Below are 21,254 nucleotides of genomic sequence, written 5' to 3'. Positions count from 1 at the left end.
AGTAGTGGTGTGTGTGTGTGTGATGGGGGGGGGGGGGAGGGGTGGATGCCGGTATGGGATGGGCACTTTTTTTTCCAGGTGAGGAGGAATTGAGGTACCATAAAAGGGGAGGTTGATATTGTATATAGATGGGCGATGCAAAAAGGGGCAGGATATTTGAGCAGAGATGAAGGAAGGGGAGAGCAATTTCGTCAGAAGGACTTGGATTTTTCGAAGACGGGCGGAAACGTATTAATGTATGGGGCAGAGCTACGTCCAGGGTTCATGCGGGGGATCAATGGTAGAAATAGACATGGTACTGGTAGCAATAGAAAGCTAGTAACGTGGGTAGATATACTTCCTAGGGTTTTCAGGAGACATTCATGTAGAACACGGTTGGTGGCCTATTATAAATGTCTCCCTCCGATATCAACCCGACATACATTCAATCAACCTGGCTGAAAAACATCACCGGGGTAGAAAGATTGTAGACATTCCGATGAGAAAACATGGCGTACCGAAACGCAAGAACAAGGTGTTCTCATGGTGCCCTCATTACGAGAGTTCAGGTAAAACCAGGGCGTGCAATTGTGCTGAGAGGGGAAAACACGATGTTCGTTCTTGGAAACAGTTTAACCCCATACCTGTTCTTAACTCAATGTATGTGGAGCATTTGCCTTTGTAAATAACGCAACATCTATAATTCAGTTTTTTCCACACTGAAATTAAAATTGAATTATGATTATTCTACACCAGTTCCTTGAACAAAACATACTTGTCTCAACCTGAAATAAGTGTAGCCTTGAAGTACATAAGATAGGAGGACATGGAATATACATGTAAGTACATCTCTTCCTTCAAAACAATATTTCAAATGAGTAGCAAGTTAAACTTCTGTACCGGTACTTTAAAAGCCTTGGATATTTTTCTTTTTATGAAATTTAAAAATTAGATGAATTTGTAACAACCATCCACCAATTCGGTTAATGGAAGTTCCTACATAAGTACATCATTTTTTGGAGTAATGCTCTTCGAAATACTGAAAGAACTGGGGCAATTGACAGTTTCATCGCCCATAAACCATGATTCATCTACAGCCTGCTTTGTGGGGTTAGAGGGTGGAGGGGTGGTTGATAAGCAGAGCTGCCAACCTTGTGCGACCAAAAAAAGGAATCATGATGGCAAAAAAAAAGGAATTCATGAAAACAAAACTTACAACCAGGCGCGACACACTTCCAATGCAGAAATGTTCATTCATCATGCTGTTTTTTCCATACAAGCAGGTATTTTTTGGTGGTTATTTTGGTATGATCGGCATTTCATTTTTTTTAGAATATTTTTCTCTTCAAGTATGTTTTAAAATTAGTTTTCTATTGAATTTTTGATCAAATCACCATTTTAGGGCAGTTGTTTGACGTGCGGTAGGTTAAAAAAAAAAAAAAAATTAAAAATTAAAAAAATTATTAAAAAACGTATTTTATGAAGAAAAAACGTAATACCATAATTTGGAGGAAAAAACAGAAATTCTGGCAAAAACGGAATGGTTGGCAGCTCTGGATAAGTCATGTGCTCTGGCTTGAAGTCATTTCAATTTCAATCTGGCAATCAAAACTTTCCAAGAATGAACTGAGGAAGGATGCAGGCCCTGTCCTGTCCTCCTAAGTAACATTCTAGCTGGACGATGAGGTGAGTGTGCATTTAACAAGATCCATCAGGATCATCTTCACCCAAAAAAAGTGATAACGACTGCCTACAATCAACCCCCTCCATGATCAAGTCTTCTTGGCATTACATTTTAGCTCATGGATACTGGGAAAGAAGGAGAGCCTGCGAGCATTGCCAAGTGGCACAACATTAGATGACAATTGTTAGTGTAGGTGTTAAAGATATAACAAGGGGTTGAGGAAGAGGGTTAGGGAGATGATTCCGTTGGCAACCATTGGATTGTTATTTTTTGTTCTTCTTCATCTAAAAAGAGAATTTGAATAGAGGAAAGACTGCTGCTGATGGTATACATGGTATCCAGGCAATGTCAAGGTAATGCCTCAGTTACACCTTTGTGTATTTGGCTTGCGTATTGCTGCGTATTTGTGGCAAGCCGTTTTAACATCTATTCCTATATCTTGATATTAAGAAATGATTTTCTGTTGTAAAGCAATGGTAATTCTTTGTTAAATGCATAGATTTCAGTGCATTATCATGATGGTTTTTATGTTGTCATCCCACTTCTGAATTTCAGACTTCTTGAGAATACCAAGGAAAGTACAACCACCACAACATCATTATATGTATCTAGATTAGGATCTAGATGCACTTTGATGACTTTGTTTATCTTGTATTTTTCACTTTGGAATCCGAGACTCACAGAGAAAGCATAAAGCAGACCCCGTTGACATTGCCGCTTTCACTTGACCTCCATGCCTTCAGACTAAACATGACCTACATGTCAGACATTTGAACAGTTCACACGGGAGCTAGTCAACTTAAAGTTTAGCTTGTGGTTTTAAACTCCAAAGTCATCTTGTAGTTAGGGTCAGTGTGGTTGCACTCATAGTTATGACAGTTAAGGTTTACTTGAAGTTACCTTGAGTGATCTTATGGTTAGCGCAAGAACTACAAGCTATTGGGGGTCCTCTCTCAAAGTTAAATCAGATTGTCGTTACATGTACAATGGCTGCTTGCCGAGCTAGTAGTTTAAGACTTTGAACACTGATTGTTAGTGGAACGTTGTCCAAAACTTTGAGGTTTGCCAAACTTAAAGTTTAAAACTGCGATGGTCCCATGTAAACATAGCTACCCTGACTTCACCCTGGATTTCAAACAATTCAGAATACTCCCCACAACATGAAGAGCTCTGCAAGGGCGAGGCTTTTCAAGTGGTTCTGGAACAGTGCCATGTTAATGATGACAATGGGTGGACCCATGGTTTTACTTCTACATATGACATGTAAGTCAATTCACAGTAAGGCCTTCAATAGTGTTACATGATCTCTCACCTAAACTATCTTGTTATGGTTTTTTACAAAACCTCTTGATGACCCTCTCTTCATAGATGCCACAAGTCACAAACTACATGTACAAACCTGTATGTTTTCTAGCTACAGAACGACCCTTTGACAACAGGATTCTCTCACTATAATACAGAAACCAACCATTTCTACTAGAGGGTGGTTTTATCTACCGGTACATAAAATGTCAGCAAGAATCTTCGAGCCTGAAGGAGGCAGATGTAACCCGACGCAGAAGAAGAAGAAGAAGCGATCTGACAACATGACAACATGAATTAAGCCTCTGACAACAGTTCTAGAGATCTCTCTGACAGGGTCTATCAACAATACATGTATGAGTTAATATGTTCTATGGAAAATGCATGTTATACCAAGACCAAACGATATATATGGTCCTTGGTTTAGTTAGTATCAATGAAACTTTACGATACCTGGATAAGAGTTGGCATACCAGTTCCTGTTCCGTCACACAAACTTCTGTTAGATCCAAATTATTTTAGGGTTGGTGAGGAATAGTCCAGGTCTATATGTACCAAGATGTGCAGTGTCTGTCCTAGATAATGAACAGGTACAGGGAGGCCAATCCAAGACCTGTGTGGCTATGAACCTGGTCCAGGTCCTGATTTACCAAGATGTGCAGTAACTGTCCTACATGTACACAACAACAGGGAGATATAAGTCTATCAAAGACCTGTGTGGCTAAAGTTAGTCCAGGTCGGAGGTCCCAAACGTAAGTTGTGGTCAGTGTCTGCAGGTTGGTAGCTGGCTATCTGTCCTGCAACTATGGGGCCCATTCAAAAAAGTCGGCGCAACAGACTGATTGACCATGCCAAGGCCTGGTCAGTTCAAGGAGTTTGAATAGAGAGAGGGGCATCAATGGCCCTCTTCATGTCCCCCTATTCATCCCTGTGCAGTCAACTGTGCACTAGCTCCACTTATTGTTTGTATTCTCCATAAATAGACCCTATTAACACAGAAGCCTGTTTCAAATGGGAAGCAGACAGGGACACTCCCATTGTTTCCCCTAGCTCTCGGTATGTACATTCTGAAAACCTAATCCCACTGGCACGCATACAAATGGTCTATTAAACTGGAAAATTGCCCCTAATGTTTGCTTCATACAGTGACTACCATCTACATGTAGGTGGTCGTTGCAAATAAAATACTTTGAAATTAAAATTTAAACCCTATTGCTAAGAAATAAGAAAATTGGAATATACAATATTATTGCAATAACCAGTACGGTGCTTCGCTATGATTTTTCTTTTAAAAGCATTTATAGAAATGAATAAGGACACAGCATTAATAACCAGATATTTCATATTGCAAATCTTCCTGTATGTAGCACAAGAAAATCATTTCCAATTGAGTGTGCATGCATTGTAGTTCCAGTGCCAATCAGTAGATAGGGTCTGAAGTCAGAGACTACCACCTCATTTACCTGTCTGAGCTGGACTTACCCTACAAGGAGCTAACACCTCGATCCTACTTAGAACTGTACTTGTTTTTGAATGACAATAGAATCTCGAGACAATTGAATTATCTACAGTAAGTACTCTTCAAATAACAAGTAGCCCAAACCTATTTACTGCATAACATCTGCCTCCAACTAGAAAATAATAATGTGGATTTAACCAACGTCAATATCGTAGCAAGGACCTTGAAGTTCAGGGTCATGTGGTTCAACAGAAGAAGACTTGTTTTGATATGTGACGAGTTAAGCTTGCTTTTATTTGTGGTTGATTAATGATTGTTTGAATGAAAACCAAGACCAGGTCTTCCCCAACCAAGAGGGAAAACAACAGTACATTTACAACTGTATTACTGTCAATTCATGTGAATATTTCAAATATCAGCCAATAAATCTCTACCGTATTTAAAAACAATATCTTTTGAAAGCTTCTCAAAATTTGTCTAACAAACCACTCTCCGTTGAGACCAATCACAATCTAATGATAACATTTTACCAGAAAGACACTCTTGACAAATCTAGGAAAGTAATGAATATAATTTTCAATAAAATGTGACACAAATACCGACAACAAAAATTAAAACAAATTAATTTTAAGGATGAGATACACAGCCCTGATTTTACTAAATTAGATTTAGTATCAAGGCTGAAAAACAAGAAGAAGCCTGGCATGGAAGCACTAGATGTGCATTTGTTTCAGTGGTTCATTCAGACCAAGTATGTGCAGGATATGATTTTGTAATCACATTTTTGTAATCACATTTTTGTTCTGGTTGAGCGCATATATTGTTGACTTTGCTATCAAAGATAAGCGATGTTTTATGAACGAAGAGCACATTCAAAAGCTCAGAATTGTGTAACAAGAGGGTGGAACAACATAATAATGTTAAAAACATAGGGATTGGAAAATGATCTTACATCAAACAAAAGTGAATGAGTATAGAAAGAATGGGAGAGGTAGCGTGGGGTAGGCTACAATGAAGTTACATCATGCACTTATGAATATTACATGTTATAAATATCATCCCTTTTGCACAATATTACCTTTCTAAGGATGTTTTCCCACGCAAGCCATGCATGAAAATCCCATTTGTTTTTATTGTCTGCATGTGGTTACAAAATTAAATTGAATTTTAAAAAAAATGGAAGCATTGTCATTTGGAAATGGAATAGCTTTGAGCTGATAAACATGAGCCATTTAACAATATCGATAAGGATTGTTGCCACAAGCTCGTTTCACATGATGATGAGGTTTAGGGTAAGACCGGCAATATAGCTTGGTAAACGAGGAAACATATGAACAATAGGAGAAATGATAATGTCTGTCTAGTATCCTTATCCCTTCTACATCCATACATCCATGCTTCAAGCTTCAAGCCTGGAATGTCAAGAAACGTGAGTGACTTAATTCCGCCAGCTTCAAATCGTTGTAAGACTTCCCTGAAACTTCCGGGGCAAAAATATCCAACTTCCTGCATTATCTGTACGAGGTTCCTACGAACTTTGAACCAGGATTTAAGTTTATACCGTGTGCTAAGAAATTAACATGTAAATGTTTACAAAAAAATACACAGACTTATGGTGATCAAAATATATCTTAAAATGTTGAATTCAAAATGCTGAAATCATTTTCATTCTATTTCCTTTCCTTGAATACCTGAATAGCATTTTTGAATAATAAAAAAGAAATTGGAAGGCAAATAAACAATTTGAATTGAATTATACAATCTGTATTTATTTCTTCAACCAGTCTAAATTCAAATCTTGGAAATGGAAAAATGTTGCACAAATGAAACACACTTCACATTTCGTAACCACAATTTTCTGTTTTTCATTAAATCATATCAATCACAATTGTACAAAATTCAGTCAGGGACCCAACATTCTGACTTACCAATATACTAATTCCATGTGTGGATTTGCTATTTCACATTCAGCTTCTCTCATTATAAGTCCGAATGTGGTTGGAAGAACTATTTTGTGGGGGGAAAATGTTGAGCCAATATCATGGCTCCGGGGGTGCTAACGTTCTAAACATCGTTCTTTCTCCCACCTTACTGTCACATGTCAATTAGTGCGGCAGTTAAGCGGATAACGATGCAATTCCCTGGTTCCCAGAATCCCCTTGGACGAACCACGAGAATAATCTAACGAATGAAGTAAACAAAACGGATCACGCCAACAAGGTTTGCGGCAGACCGAAGGACAGGGTTTCCCTCTGTCGGAAAGTGGATCTTATTTCGCATTAAATCTGGCCGCACGGTGACAGGAATTATGTTATTATGTCATTACACGAAGAGAAAATCAGTCAACAAGATGCATAATAGTCAGCAATATTACATCTCTATCAAATTATAGGAACAAAGAACAAGCCTGCAAGATTTCTGAGCAGGAACGACGACATCATTTGCCAAGAGCCAGTAGGGCATGAACTAGCACAAAGTGACATAGGATCAACGCCTTTCTGGCTCTTAAACAGATGATTCTTTTATTTCATGATCTTCAAGAAGATTATGAACAGCCAATGCCACCTTTTCTTCACAATTTCTGTCACAATCCATGTATTATACGTTTGACGGTTTCAGAAATACCTTTGTGAATATGTGACCCCAACACCGTTGATTAAACGTGAAATCATGGAAGCGAGTGCAGGAGAAAAATGGCAAAAGGCATGAAGTGAAGAACGTGCAAAGTGACACCTGATTTGGGCTTGGTAAAGGTCGAATTCCGGTCACACTTTGTTTCTAGACTAACGGCCGTCGGTCGTAATAAAGAAGCTCTCAGGTAGGAAGACTTTCAGTGATCTCATTTCATTTCCATGAATGATTTACAAAAGGTTTTCTGGCCAGACTATAATCCTAAGATGATGATTGTGCCACCACTCTATGACACCCAGACCATAGAAACCACTGACCGATACAGTCGGTGTCTACAGAACTGACCACATAACGAGTGGTTCATACGATTTCTTTGCACTCTGAAAAGAAACAGTGGACAACTTGCATATTAAACCGTTTCCCTATCACACAACATGTTCTTCCCTAAATACAGGAATATCAGTGCACCAACTATGGGCACAGCAACTATTACAGTATCAATAATACAGAGCTTTTTACATGGTATTTCTGTTACCCTTCCAATCCAATACTTCTCATTTTTATTGTCCACCTACAACTACAAACTAGTAATTATATGTTCTAAATTGCATCAGACTTGGTTGGCAGAAGCAAATCAATTGTGCAGCACCACGTACAATGGTCGAACAGACATAAATAACTTTCTAAGCCCCTACATTCAATAGGCATTTTCTATTGACATTGTCTGGCATTTCCCTGTGGTGAATGATTTCTGGAATTCCAGCAGCTATTCTTTTCTCGGATGGAGTGAGTGTGTGCGAGTGACTAATGAACATTTCATCCCATTCCCAGACTGTGGTCGGCCGTGTAAAGATGCCAGACAGACGGAGAGAGCAATGAGAGAGGGAATGAGAGAGGGAGAGAGAAGGAATGAGAGAGGGAGAGAGGGAATGAGAGAATGAGAGAGGGAGAGAGAGAGAAAGAGTAGGAAGAATCAGAGAGAGAGAGAATGAAGAGAATGAAGAGATGTGAGAGAGAGAGAGAGAGAGAGAGAGAGAGGTTAAGAAACAGAAGGCTGTACCAGCTATGTACTGGCAGTAACAGCATTCTTGTAAGCAGCAGACAAAGCACAAGATAGATTTGTTAAGTTGTACATGTGTGCGTGAGAGAGAGAGAGAGAGAGAGAGAGAGAGAGAGAGAAAGAGAGATAAGAAGGAGAGAAGGTACATGTAGATAGAGTGTTGAAATACGAAAGGGAGTATAAGACTAGGGGAGAATGCAGGAGAAACAGAAAGAGAAGCGGAGGGGGGACAGAATAAGAGAAAGAGAGAGAGACAGAGACAGAGAGACACAGAGAGAGAGAGAGAGAGAGAGAGAGAGAGAGTGAGAGAGAGTATGACAATAGCTTGTCAACCACAGAGTGCATCTGCTACCAGGTAACAGTAACATACCAGACACAAAAAACAATCATCAATTGCACCTAAAAGCTTGCGGAATTGGATGTCTGAGTAACAATTACACAATGATCATCTTTGTACTCAAGTCATCGTTCTCTACCCCCCCCCCCTCTCTCTCTCTCTCTCTTCTCTCTCTGTAGTTTCTTTGGCCCAATTCAATAAGAAGCCTCTCATCTAATTATATGAAAATACATTTTTTTGACAACCCAAAAGAACCAAATAAAGATCACGTGTCAATGTTCAACACTTGACAGATTGTTGGTAGAAAAATGTCCTACCTCTCAACGACTGAAAGAAGCAAGAGTACTCAAGAATTAAAATATATCGAGAGAAAGGCAATGACTAGGTGACTGACACTACGCTAATAATAAGTCTCAAGTCTAGCACCCAGTTCAAATTATTGGGTAATTCCCAATTCGAAGGATGGTACCTGTTAAATCCTCATCCAACTCCGAATCCAATGTACCTTGATAATGGTTTGATATGCTTTTCTCATATGTGGGCCATAATTTGAGGGTTGATGAAACCCAATGACATTCCGTGCCCTCTTAATGCCAATGTTTACACGGTTACATGCACTCTGAATAAAGGTCATGCACTGGACGAACTGGCTGGCTGGCTGGCTGGAAAGGTCATTGAACTTCTTCTCCACTGTGTGACAGCGTTGTAGAGGAGGAAGTTCCGAGCACTCGGACAGAGAGAGGGAGTGAGAGATAGAGAGAGGGAGTGAGAGATTTTTAAAAAAATAGAAGATTTGGGGACATGGGACATACGGACAAGGAGAGAGTGAGTGAGAGTGTGTATGAGAAAGAGAGATAAAAGAGAGAGAGAGAGAGAGAGAGAGAGAGAGAGAGAATGCTTGACAGACAAAGTGCCTGACTCATGGCATTATGAAAGGATTTTCTTGTAGCATTTAATCAGCCTTATTCAGACCCATGTGATGGAGGGAGCCCAGGGCATACAATCCAATTCAGGGGGAACCACTGATAAATGATTTTCTTTCCCCGTCTTCTTCTCTAGATCTATCCTTTTGTCAATCTGTCCTGCATTTTCTCTTTCTACTTCTGACTCTTGCCTACTATTTTGACGGCTGAGAGCCACAAGGGCGTTATACTTCCAAACCCTTTCTCTATCTCTACTACTCCTACATTATCTGTAACTCGCTCTCTCTCTCTCTCTCTCTCTCTCTCTCTCTCTCTCTCTCTCTCTCTGTATCTCTCTGTCTCTGTGTGTCTCTGTCTCTTACTCTTTTCACACTGGTTTTGCTTAGCCCCGTACTTTGCTTAGCCCCGTACTTTGTTTAGCCCCGTACTTTGCTTAGCCCCGTACTATCCTTAACCCCGGACTATTTTTTTTGGCTTTTCACACACGCTGTTTTTAGTCCCGTATATGTGTTATGATTGGACATACTTCGCATCTGGCCAGCTGCGATACACTCCATTGCATAGTAACGGACTACATTTAGTTTCTGTTCTCATTCATTTGCTTGGCACCGCAATTGCAGGGTAAGCCCTGCTATTTTGCAGGGTTAGTTAACCCCGTACTATAGGTGGGGTTAGCCAACTTTAGCCCACTTTGGTAAAAGCCGGTCTGAACAGAAAGTGGAATAGGCTTAACCCCGTACTATAGGTGGGGCTAAGACCCCCCCCCCCCTAACCCCACTTATAGTACAGGGATAAGCAAAATATTGCCAGTGTGAAAACAGTATCTCTGTGTCTCTCTGTCTCTCTCTTCTTCTTGCTGTCTCTATTTCTATCTTCCTAATTCCCTACCATAACGTGCATCTTTTCTTTCTATCTAGATCAACTCACCCCCAACTGGGTTTCGATACACACATATCAATATCATAATCAATGACTGTCTGAAGCCAAGATAATAACACATGCAAAGAATGACAAATGGTTTCATGCAGATATATCAAGTGCTCTTGGAAACTTCGTCATTTCAAATGCTCACATTAATCTTCTTTAAAAGATCACAGCCTTACATCATGTATGAGATAAACAATCAACACAGACATGGACTTTGTTCACAAGCGATGAAATTAGGTGGAGTGTTATCAGCAGATCAACACATTTAACACAAGTTCCATGTCCCTTGTGACTTTGGAATATCAATCAATCATTTGAGATGTGGGCAACTTAACAGAATAATATTTCCGAAAAATCTTAAATTTTTTTTCTTTAGGCTACTGAATATTGCACAATATTTTAACATAAAATTCCCCATCCAATTACCGGTTACAGAAAACAACTTTTGACTGACACAACAACACTTTAACAAAATTCAGCATTAGCTCAAATTTTGGCTCGATTCCTGTCATATAATCAGTTAATTCATGCAAATTAGTGAAAATTATGTAAAATCATGAAGAGAGAGAGAACTGCTTGTTGTATGGTAAGATGATTGCTCCGTGATCACTTTTATACATTGCAAAAAATTCTTAAATTCATTCGTGACTCAACGCTACAACTCTCCTAAAACCTATCCCTAAACCTAACCTAAAACCCAAGCACATCCCTAACCCTAATATCTCAGTCATATGGCCAATCTGAATCTACACAGACTCCAAACCGATCGATTCTTGGCCATTCAGGGCAATTTAATTTTTTGCTTGGTCTGTTTTTATCAGCCAAGTGTCACTGACTGAGATATAACCCTACATTATCTTTGATAAAATAAATTCAAGAGAGAATGTCAAATCACTCTAGATATATATCAATGTGTGCCTGCCAGCATGTCAGAAAGGAGTTCACAGACAGCTGGATAAGACCTTAAAATCATGTCATCTTTAATGATAACGAGGCTGGAAATCAAGGACATTTTACTCCAAAGCTGGGAAAAACACACATCAGTTGATAAATGATAATGAAATATTTGCTTTCGAAACATGCAGAGTTTAGATATAAATAGTCTCGTGAATTCCAGACTGTTTTGAAAGCATATGTGGGCTGCAGGGGCATAACTGCTTGGCAAAATTAGGAAACGCAATGTCAAAAGCCACTCATGATCATCCCCTAGATCCAGTTAGCTGCGCAACAGATCATAACACCACACAATCTGTACATATTATGAACATGTCACGCCCGCCTCGCATTCTACCCCCCCCCCCCCTCCCCCCACACACACACACCACCACCCGCCTGTCCAGATCGTGTCAGTTTGAAGACATGGTAACTTAGAAAACAAAACTAGAATACAGGAGAAATATTACCATGACTTGTAACAATGAAGAATTCCTTCTCAAGATTCTCCAGGAGAAAAGTGTCTGAAGGACAGGACGTCTTGAAAAGGTACTCGGGACACCAGTACTACTTGCAACTCAGCTGGGTACACGGAAGGCAACAGAACCCCGAAGTTGGAACATTGATGAAAACAGTCAGTAGCAACACCAATGACACATCCAAACGTTGAGCCAGACAAGTCACACACGAGAAACACGAGTGAAAGGCACAGGCGAAGCACTGAGCTACGTGTTCAAGGCTCACACGTCGATGCATGAGGAATATCATTGCATGACACAGACGCAGCAGCAGCAGCAGCAACAGCGAGCAAGCGACCAGCTGAACGAGGGAGGCACGACTACCGTTACATCATCACACACTTTAGCGTGAGCTGACGGATTCCCCCTTGTCTCCTGCTCAGTTTCACAACTTGCCTCGATATTTTTCTCTCCCTCGCTCTCTGTCCCAGTCTCTCGCTCTCATTCTCTCTCTCTTCTTCTCCTCCTTCTCCTTCTTCCTCCTCCTCCTGTGTCTTCTATTTTGTCAACAAGTTCCGAGGGTGGAAGTCGGCGGAGAAGCGAGAGGAGAAAGCAAGGCGGGTGGGTTCACAGTGTCAAACGTGCTGCTCGTATCGGGTGTCTCTAACTCGAAAGGCACGATCCCTCCCTGCTTAGGCTTCTCTCTCTTAAAGGGTTCACGATCTTTACATCATTCAAAAGACACAGCTCTGAAAGTGACAACTTTGGAGGTAACAGAAATGGTACGCCCATTTTTGTTAATTAAATATAAATTTACATTCACAGCAGACGCAAGAGAGATGGAGAGAAATGGGGATGTTAAAAAAATTCTGGAAGTCTTCTTCTTTTATATGACATATCAGCTTATCATCTATATAAATAATTGTTCCGTCACCATAGAGTCATGAAAAAGGGGTGGGTGCACTACTTTCTTTATTTGAAACATGATTGATAATCATTTCCAAGCGAGACAATACTTCTTTTCATCTCTTTTTTTTAAATGAACCGTTGATGCTCCTAAATAATGTCCAATTGATCAACATCGCCCATGTTGAAGCAGACATATATTCATGATAGCTTATTGGCTTTGATATTCTTTTGGTGTTCCCTTCTTCTGCGAAGGTGTGGTGACATTTATAATTCATTTCTGGAACAATTATGCACTCTGTATTCTCGGTACCTCCTATAAAGCCTTGACAAGAAAAAATGTTGATAGGATGTTATGTTGGATTGGAATATGTAAATGAAAGAGAAAGGCATAGGCGGAGAGATAAAGATATAGAGAGGGGCAGGGAGAGAGAGAGAGGGAGAAAGGGAGAGAGAGAGAGAGAGAGAGAGAGAGAGAGAGAGAGAGAGAGAGGAAAGGGTGGAGAGACAATGTATCTTGAATGAACTTCATTGCTTTATCCCCAATCTCTCTCTGTCCCTCCTCCTCTTCTCCCTCTCCCACTCCACTTCAAACTATTACCTTCTATTACATCTCGTCTACTTATTTCGTTCTTCCTGCGTTATAAACTGCAAGAGGTACAACCCGTGTCATTGTACCGGAGTGACCCTGGCTAATTAACTTTCTTGCCCCGGAGAACAGGAGAAGGGGGAGCGGGCGGGTTAGGATCGAGCAGGGGTAGGGGCAGAAGAAAAGAACAAGATAATGGAAGGAAGGTAACATATACATGGTGAACAAAGACGGGGGAGAAGCACGTACGAGATGCCTACAGGGGGGCACCGTCAGTCACCCAGGCAGAGGTAAAGCCAGAGCGGAAGGTGGGTACGGGGTGAGGTACGCAGTTTCAAAGAGGAATGAAGTTGAGAGAGGCTGTGCGAAGAAAAGAAAAAAGATCAAGGAGAGATACAATAGCTGAATACAAAATAGAAGAGGGTATCTGCACTAATCACAAGAAAATGGGCAATTAAATTCCAAAGAAACTGTCCTAGAACATGCTAGATAATAGGGAAGATGAGCAAAAAAAGCAATTAAATGGGGTAAAAAAATATCGGGTGACGAGAAGAGGCGAACGAGCTGGCAAGAAGAAAAAAAAGAGCATCAAGAAATCAACTGAAGAGATTATGCCCTAGTCTCAACCGGGACATGTTTTACACGACAAAGAAAATTGCAACATTGTTCCGAGATGGATAGAAGATGATAACAGAGAGCAAGACACACAGGTGGAGTGAGGTCAACGGTCTAGATCCCGACTCACATTGCTCTTCCTAGATGACAGGGGTGTTCTTTATGGAGCAAAATTACTCCAGCGATTATTCACCTTTTTCACTTAAAGCCCGATGCACAGTGCACGCCTGCAGAATCACTCATTGACGGGGAGCCCCTGATGATTTTCTTCTTCTTTTCTTTTTTTTAAAACCATCCTCGCTCCTCTCGTACCTAATGAAATCAAGCGGGAGCCCAGCAGACACAAACAGCATTTGGCTTATCATCCAGAGCTAGCACATTCTCCGGATCGGGGCTGATGAGTTAAAAGCAAGAGCAGTTCCACACGCAAACCCTCTGAATTACAACGCCAGAATGGCTGCCATACCGGAGAGTTATGGCTGATTTCAAAGGCCTCTTAACAGGGGGTTATGACATCATGACATCTCGTATCAGGTCAACACCAAGTATGTTGGCCTCTTATTTATTCTTAGCGCCTTACTGTTAGCAACATATTAGATCACAGGACAGTGCTTTACTTGTACAGTGTACAGGATCTAAGAAACTATTTCCTACATCATCTTTTTCCTAATCTTTCAATTTAATCTTTTCTTGAAGGAAAACAAATGTATCACAAAGACAAGAATGTAGTGTCTAAAAAAAACGCTGAAAGTCTGAGTTTGCCAATTTCGCACTAAAACATTTTTCTTACAGAATTGACATATGCTTTCAACATAAGTGTCAGCAAACTTGCACTTTAATAGCTGGTTTCATGAGACATTTCCCTAATTGACGGACCTTTATGACTTAATTTCTTTATATGAGGAGGAGGAGAAGAGAGAGAGAGAGAGAGAGAGAGTGGGTGATCTCTTGAACTATCCACCACAATGAGGCCTGCAATCTAGAGTTGCCATCAAAATGACATCAGGGTCGTGACCCCTCTACACTTTCAGCATAAAGTAACACCTCATCCTACCAAAGATGGTCCTTCTAGATACAGTTGCACTTTTGGCAAAAGATATGAGCCATCTGGATTATTCACCATCTTTCAATGGACAAATGTACATTGAAGCTATTCATCAATGCCATCTATGTCATCAAAAATTCACTAAAACAGCAGATGTGGTGAGGTCTTTTTGTTACTTGGGCACAATGCAAAGTCCATCAGCCATGGGTTTGACCAAGTACTTGCTTCTGTTCTAAGGCCACTGGTCACTCATGGTCAGTGACTGAAGCACAAAGGGAGCATGTGGTCAGTTGGTCCGATCACCTGGACATGCATAGCCCGAGATGACCTGGGGGGCCAACGCATGAGGTCATTTCAGGACACAGGGGTTGAACAGACTTTGAATGTCCAGCTAATGGTCAACCAGAAAGCTGGGTATTCAGCAAGGATGACCACAGCATCTCTGTAAATTATCCGGCTTGTAGGAAAGCTGCAATAAAATAACCTGGCTCCATTTAGCTAATGGGATTCATTTTAAGAAAAAGCAAATTACCTACATATGACCACGTATAAAACATTACAAGACATAACAAAAGCTTATCAAAGAAGGAATATCACAAGCAAATAATACACAGTTCAGTGTGATTTGATTATCATTATTTACAACCACAGACCCCAAGAACGCCAAAAAAATACATGTAGCTCCCAAACTGTTCCTTCTCAGATCAAGAAAATAGCCTTCCAAAAAAAATACTTTGAAGACTGTTAATAAACTATTAATAATATAGGGCGATAACACCTGAATCAAACTCTATACATTATATGTACATTATGTTCCATAATAACACCTGTCTCCAAAGTATAATCTCCACCAAGCTTTATAATCTTGGCATTGACAGGCACAAAACAATATTCAATGCTCAAACAAGTTTGTCAACAATGAGGTTTGCTTTCGTGTCCGAACTCAATAAGGGGAAACCCCCTCGTGATTTTCCCCGACATGTGGCAGTCAACATTACGTCTTTCATTGTTTCCATAACACCTTTTGATGCACTGTGGGGCACCTGTAAATAAGTAACGCCATGATTCCGAGAAGACCTAATCAGTCAGCCCGGATATGAAGAAGAAGAATGCCCCGCTTTTCTTTATTTAAAAAATAGAGCAAAACGCGAACAAATAGAATGGTTAGTGGTTACTATTAAGCAGGTTGACAAAGGGAATAGATTTCTGACAGTATATATTACAAAATAATCTGAGGAATAGACAACTTTACAAAAATGACATAGCAATTTCTCGAGTAGAGGGACTCTGACCCTATGCTGATCCCACCTTAGCCCTTTGAACTTAGAAGTTCTTAAACAACACTTTTATGTAACTCCCTTACCCCTCCCCTCCCCAACACATCATATAACAAACCGGATCGAAACCCGCCCAAGACAAACACCTACAGACATATCCCCCCAAAAGTAGGTATCAGTCACATAACACACCCAAAGACTGTATGTATACAGTAGCATGTACATGTACAGTTATTACTACAACACAATATCAAAGTCCATGTAGATAGCTGTCTGGTATCCTTTATTTACTTAGTGTCTAGCCTGTTGGCATTCTCTGGACAAGAGAGGGGGCTATACCGATTGGACACTGCAGACTGAAAGAGCAAGCAGGTTCTCGTCTGTTGCACTGCTCATAGAAATCATTTCCATCTCACTTTGGCAGGGCCCTGTCAGTTTTGTTCCAGTCACTGGATTTCTATAAAAACATGTTTTTTTTTTCTTTTCTAAATGCATCTAGGAAATATTGAGACTTTCAATTCTTTTAAATGATTTTTTTTTAATGAACTGCACTCCTAGTCCCAGATGTACAGGTACCCACCCTCCCCCAGTGACCAAAGTACGATGTACCTACACATATCTTTTAAGGGAAATACCGAGATTTGTCATCCATGTAATTTCAATGAAACGGGCAATCGACCTAATTCCTTCGCTTTGATCAATGTTTGCTGAATAATAATAATAATAATAATAATAATAATAATAATATTTAATTTTCATATAGCGCTTAATACAAATGTCTCTAAGCGCTTTACAAATATACTATTACCCCGGTCATTGTATTTAGTGCTTGCCCGCACACACTATGTGCACAATCTCCACTCCCTGGGGAGCATTCCAGCCGGGCGTTACTTGTTGAAATACATCAGATTGCCTGTTGAGAGCCAGAAGGGCATTTACACTGTGTCATCTGCCCTTCTGGCGCTATTGGACAAGATGAGCAATGCCCCCCCCCTAAAAAAACCCCATTCATTTTAAGGAATTAATCCTCATTACCAGGTTCCTCAGAGAGGACCTAAAGCCGTCGGCCGTCTGGTTGCTTACTTAAAAGCATTTATGCTTTCTTAGCAGTCAGGTAAAATAACCACCACCACCATATGACATTTTACATTCATGCTAATTTCACATTATCCATGTAATCTAATCCTGATTGATTCCCGATCTTGAATGCAATATGGCGGGTGGTAAAGCAATCCTCCCGTGACCGTTTGTTTTGTAATCCATACCCATCGATAAAAATCTCAGACTTCCACGAGACAAACGTATGTCTCGTACCTCGGATGCATCGCGTGAAGACAGACAGACAGACGTGACGCAGGGAAACAAACAGTATCAGAGGAAAATCTGTTGTTGTGAAATGATTACTGGTAGATCCATATCCCCGGCGGCAATTCAAGAAACTACCCACGTAGAAGATACCTAGTATTGCCGTAATGCTGCTTCGAACATGATTATTATGGATCGTATTTCCACTTGAGAAATGCCTAATCCTCAAATTTAGCTTGGAAGATTAATGTGTATAAATAGAAAATGCTGCAATTTCATCAAAACAGCTAGATGGAGTAGTAGGTTTTATAGACAAGAGTCACCGAACATTCCCAAATTGCGTCTTCAGATGTTTACTATGTGAAAATTCAAAGCAGCTAATTCAGGAATCAGACATTTTTCAAATGAAAATAAGCTTTAAAATCCTTCAATTTGCGACACGTTGACAGGTTCAAAATCATTGTTTTTTAATCCAAATTGTCCAAGATTTGAACCTTTCAACAAAGTTCATACTCATGTGGGTTGCTTTCAAAGGCATTGCATTTTATCAAAATAATGTAGCACTGAAAGGAAAATATTGTAGCCAATTTGAAGTACAGCATGTGATCAAATTTTAAAGGATTTAAAGGATTTAAAAACTCACCATCTGGCACCTCCAAATGACTGTTCTGTGACTCGTTCTGAGGTTGCAACGTGAAAGAAGCATTCATTGACTCGCTGAGCTTTTGCACCAAAGGGCATGCTATACAAGAAGATGGACCTGCAAAGTGTCAGAAGAAAAATAAAACGAAAAACAGTTATGATACCACGATCTAGGTTCAAAAGCAGAACAAGATTGCATAGACTTTCAAGAAATCAACTGGAGGGGCAATTTCAATACTCTATTTGTATATCTCATAGAAATCATGTTTCGGGTGACGTAATTGTAGTTTTGCCATTGTAGTTTTGTCACGTTCAAAAGGTGATGGAAAAGGCAGTTAATTTATTGAAAGTCTTCGCAATCACGTTTGCAGATGTAGAGAAATGGAAAAGCGTGATCATGTTCGTCGGATGGTGGTTCGATTCCTGCTCCGACAAAAATTGCTCCACCGTAATTTTGTACACTATAACCGATTTCCTAACTGTTTGGTCCAGTATTGAACTTAACAATGTTCAGTTTCAGAAGCTGACGGCGGAGCAATTGTCGCTTGAGTATACAATCTAGATAAAAGACATAACGTTTTTTCTCCTACTGATAGCCTTCGACAACATCTAGGCCATCTCGTCCATCCCCAATGCCATAAAATCAAAGTATACCTGTCAGACAAATAGGCCTTTTGAGGATATATGCTCTAGATAGCGATGGTCTTGGGTCATTTAAATTCATGAACTTGGAGGGACATCTAATGGGGTATGTTTAGACTAGAAAGTGAGGGAGGGAGGGAGGGAGGGAGAGAGAGGGAGGGAGGGAGGGAGGGAGGGAGGGAGAGAGGGAGAGAGAAAGAGAGAAGATTAGGAATGTCCCTTCACTGGCTTGACATTCGATGTTTCTTCTTTCTTTTGCTCTCTCAAGAATTTGTATCCGTCTTTCTCACTATGCTCCTTTTTTTTTGCAACAATAATAAGATGTTTACTGAGAAAATATTCACACAGCAATTAAAATCATAGAGCAAGATGGCAAATATTGAAATAGATGTGATTTATTTAATCAGCACATACCAGCTTCGCATTTGCAACACTTGACACATACACCTCTGTACCCACCGAACAATAAAGATTCTACCCCGAATCTTCAAACAGAACACCTTCTACTTTAAATTACGTGTCCTTGTCTTAATAATCGATCCCTACAGGTGCCTCCTGGCGACCAATGTATACACATATAGGCCTACATGCTGCCGACGGGTGATTCGTCAACCGAACTATTCAGCAGCAGCGATAGCGGCTTGGGTCTACCCCAGGCTGCCCTCTTTATCAAGCACACAGAACACACACCAGTCCCATGTATCATGGCACTGCCACAGGAAATTTCCATGGATTTTAATAACTTTGCTTTCCATCAAGCTACATCTTGTCTAGACAGGCTACGCATAATCACCAATTTTTCCCCTCCAATACCGGTTAGTCTTCGTGGAGCAAACCCCCCCCCCCCCCCTCTCTCTCGCTCATTTCACTCGGCTCGCGCTACTGCACTTAGTCAATGAGTCTACGTGAAGATGTGCTTGGGATGATATTACTAGGGACTTTTAGATTTGCACGTCGACATACATGTAGTGGACTGATACGTGTGACGTCCTTTAAAGGCATTATAAAGACGTCACATTGTCTACTATGTCGACGTGCAAATTTAAAAGTCCTTTTTGATGGAAAGGGGGAGGGGGTTCAGTCCTCGTTGGAGATCCATGTGATGACTGAAAAAAGAGTTACTGAGTATATCTCATACAAACACAAGAGATTTATTTTTTTAGAGTGAATGCTGCATCTTATTTGATCAGTAACGTCCAGTGGGAAATATTGATAGAATTTTTACATGCGTAATACATTTGACGAATCCAAGTCCTGACTGATTTTAGAAATAAGTAAATAATGAGTAAATTAACCATTTCAGAGGTTGCTTCTCTCCTAATTACATTTCCAATCATACAAATCTTGATAATCAAGACAGGCGATCGGCTTGTAAAAGTCATGGAGTTCCTGACTGACCTAAAGGTTTATAATTATGATTGTAGCATGAGCCAAATCCAGGATTTTGTTTCAGAATCTGAGACAAAGTTACCGGATCCCTTTAAGTGGGGTTGTTTGCATGCAAGCGAGCATCTCAGTAAAGAAACCCTTAAACCACAATACAGAAATTATTTTAACTGCAGAAGAAACCTTTCGATACTTCTCAACGCCATCCGACGAAACATAGAGGAAGCTCAAATCATTCCAAAGTGGGGATGTTAAGCTTGTCTAGTCTGCTTTAAATAGAGGCATATGCAAGAAGGAACGGGGGAGGGGGCAGGTGGGGGTTTTATATATACTTCCTTCCCCTACTTACGACGAGACAATACAAGAGATATCCGTGCTCGTCATGCTCTTGAAATCTTGTATCTACAAACACTGTTACCCTGCATTAAAAATAGCAAAATGTCTGCAGACAGCTATCGCTCGCTAGCTCCCTAGGCCTGTAAATTTTATCAATGTATCCAGGGACCAAATAAATGAACGTAGAACATAAAATCGTCTCTTCTTCAGCTATACAACTCTGATGAGATACACACAGAATTGTACACACAAATATTAGGCTTATCCTCTCCCCTAGTACATGAACACTCTTGTTGCTGTTTTCTTTCTCTGTCTGTTTCTCTCTGTGTCTTTCTGTGGCTCTCCTTCATTCACTTTTTCCTGAAGTCTACACCATTATAGTTTAATCTGTACATCAATTTATTTATCTGTCTGTGTTTACTGGCTGCCTATCCCCCCCCCTTTTTCCCCCTCCCCCTCCCTCTCTCTCTCTCTCTCTCTCTCTCTCTCTCTCTCTCTCTCTCTCTCTCTCTCTCTCCCTCTCTATCTCTCTCCAAGTACAAAAATGAAAAATACCATTAGAGGGCTGCTTGTCACAGTTGTCTCACTGAACACACAACAATTTACCATTTACACTCAAGACGTGATTCATTCGGAAAAGGAATAAAATTGTGATCATGAGCGAAGTGATCTTTCCCCATTAATATAATAAATCATGGAAATCCCACTTCTACATGAATTACAAGGGCTCCTATGAACAAAAAACCTTTTGTACACCAACACTGTCGCAAACTGACAATGACAAACACAAAATGGCAATTCTGTCATTTACCCCATTT

The 21,254-nt window shown here is 40.3% G+C and overlaps 1 protein-coding gene across 1 annotated transcript in view; it reads right to left on the bottom strand.

The window, feature by feature from the left end:
• Window positions 1-21,254, bottom strand: part of LOC100889835 — a 53,845-nt gene that overhangs the window by 3,919 nt on the left and 28,672 nt on the right. The window contains exon 4 of the mRNA XM_030975640.1: window positions 18,074-18,190. Coding sequence (XP_030831500.1) covers window positions 18,074-18,190 — 117 coding nt within the window. The remainder of the gene's footprint in view (window positions 1-18,073; window positions 18,191-21,254) is intronic.

Source organism: Strongylocentrotus purpuratus, unplaced genomic scaffold (assembly GCF_000002235.5).
Source record: "Strongylocentrotus purpuratus isolate Spur 01 unplaced genomic scaffold, Spur_5.0 spur5_scaffold_8, whole genome shotgun sequence".
Lineage (NCBI taxonomy): Eukaryota > Metazoa > Echinodermata > Echinoidea > Camarodonta > Strongylocentrotidae > Strongylocentrotus > Strongylocentrotus purpuratus.
The sequence above is the reverse complement of the archived record's forward strand: the minus strand, read 5'-3'. Positions and strand labels throughout refer to the sequence as shown.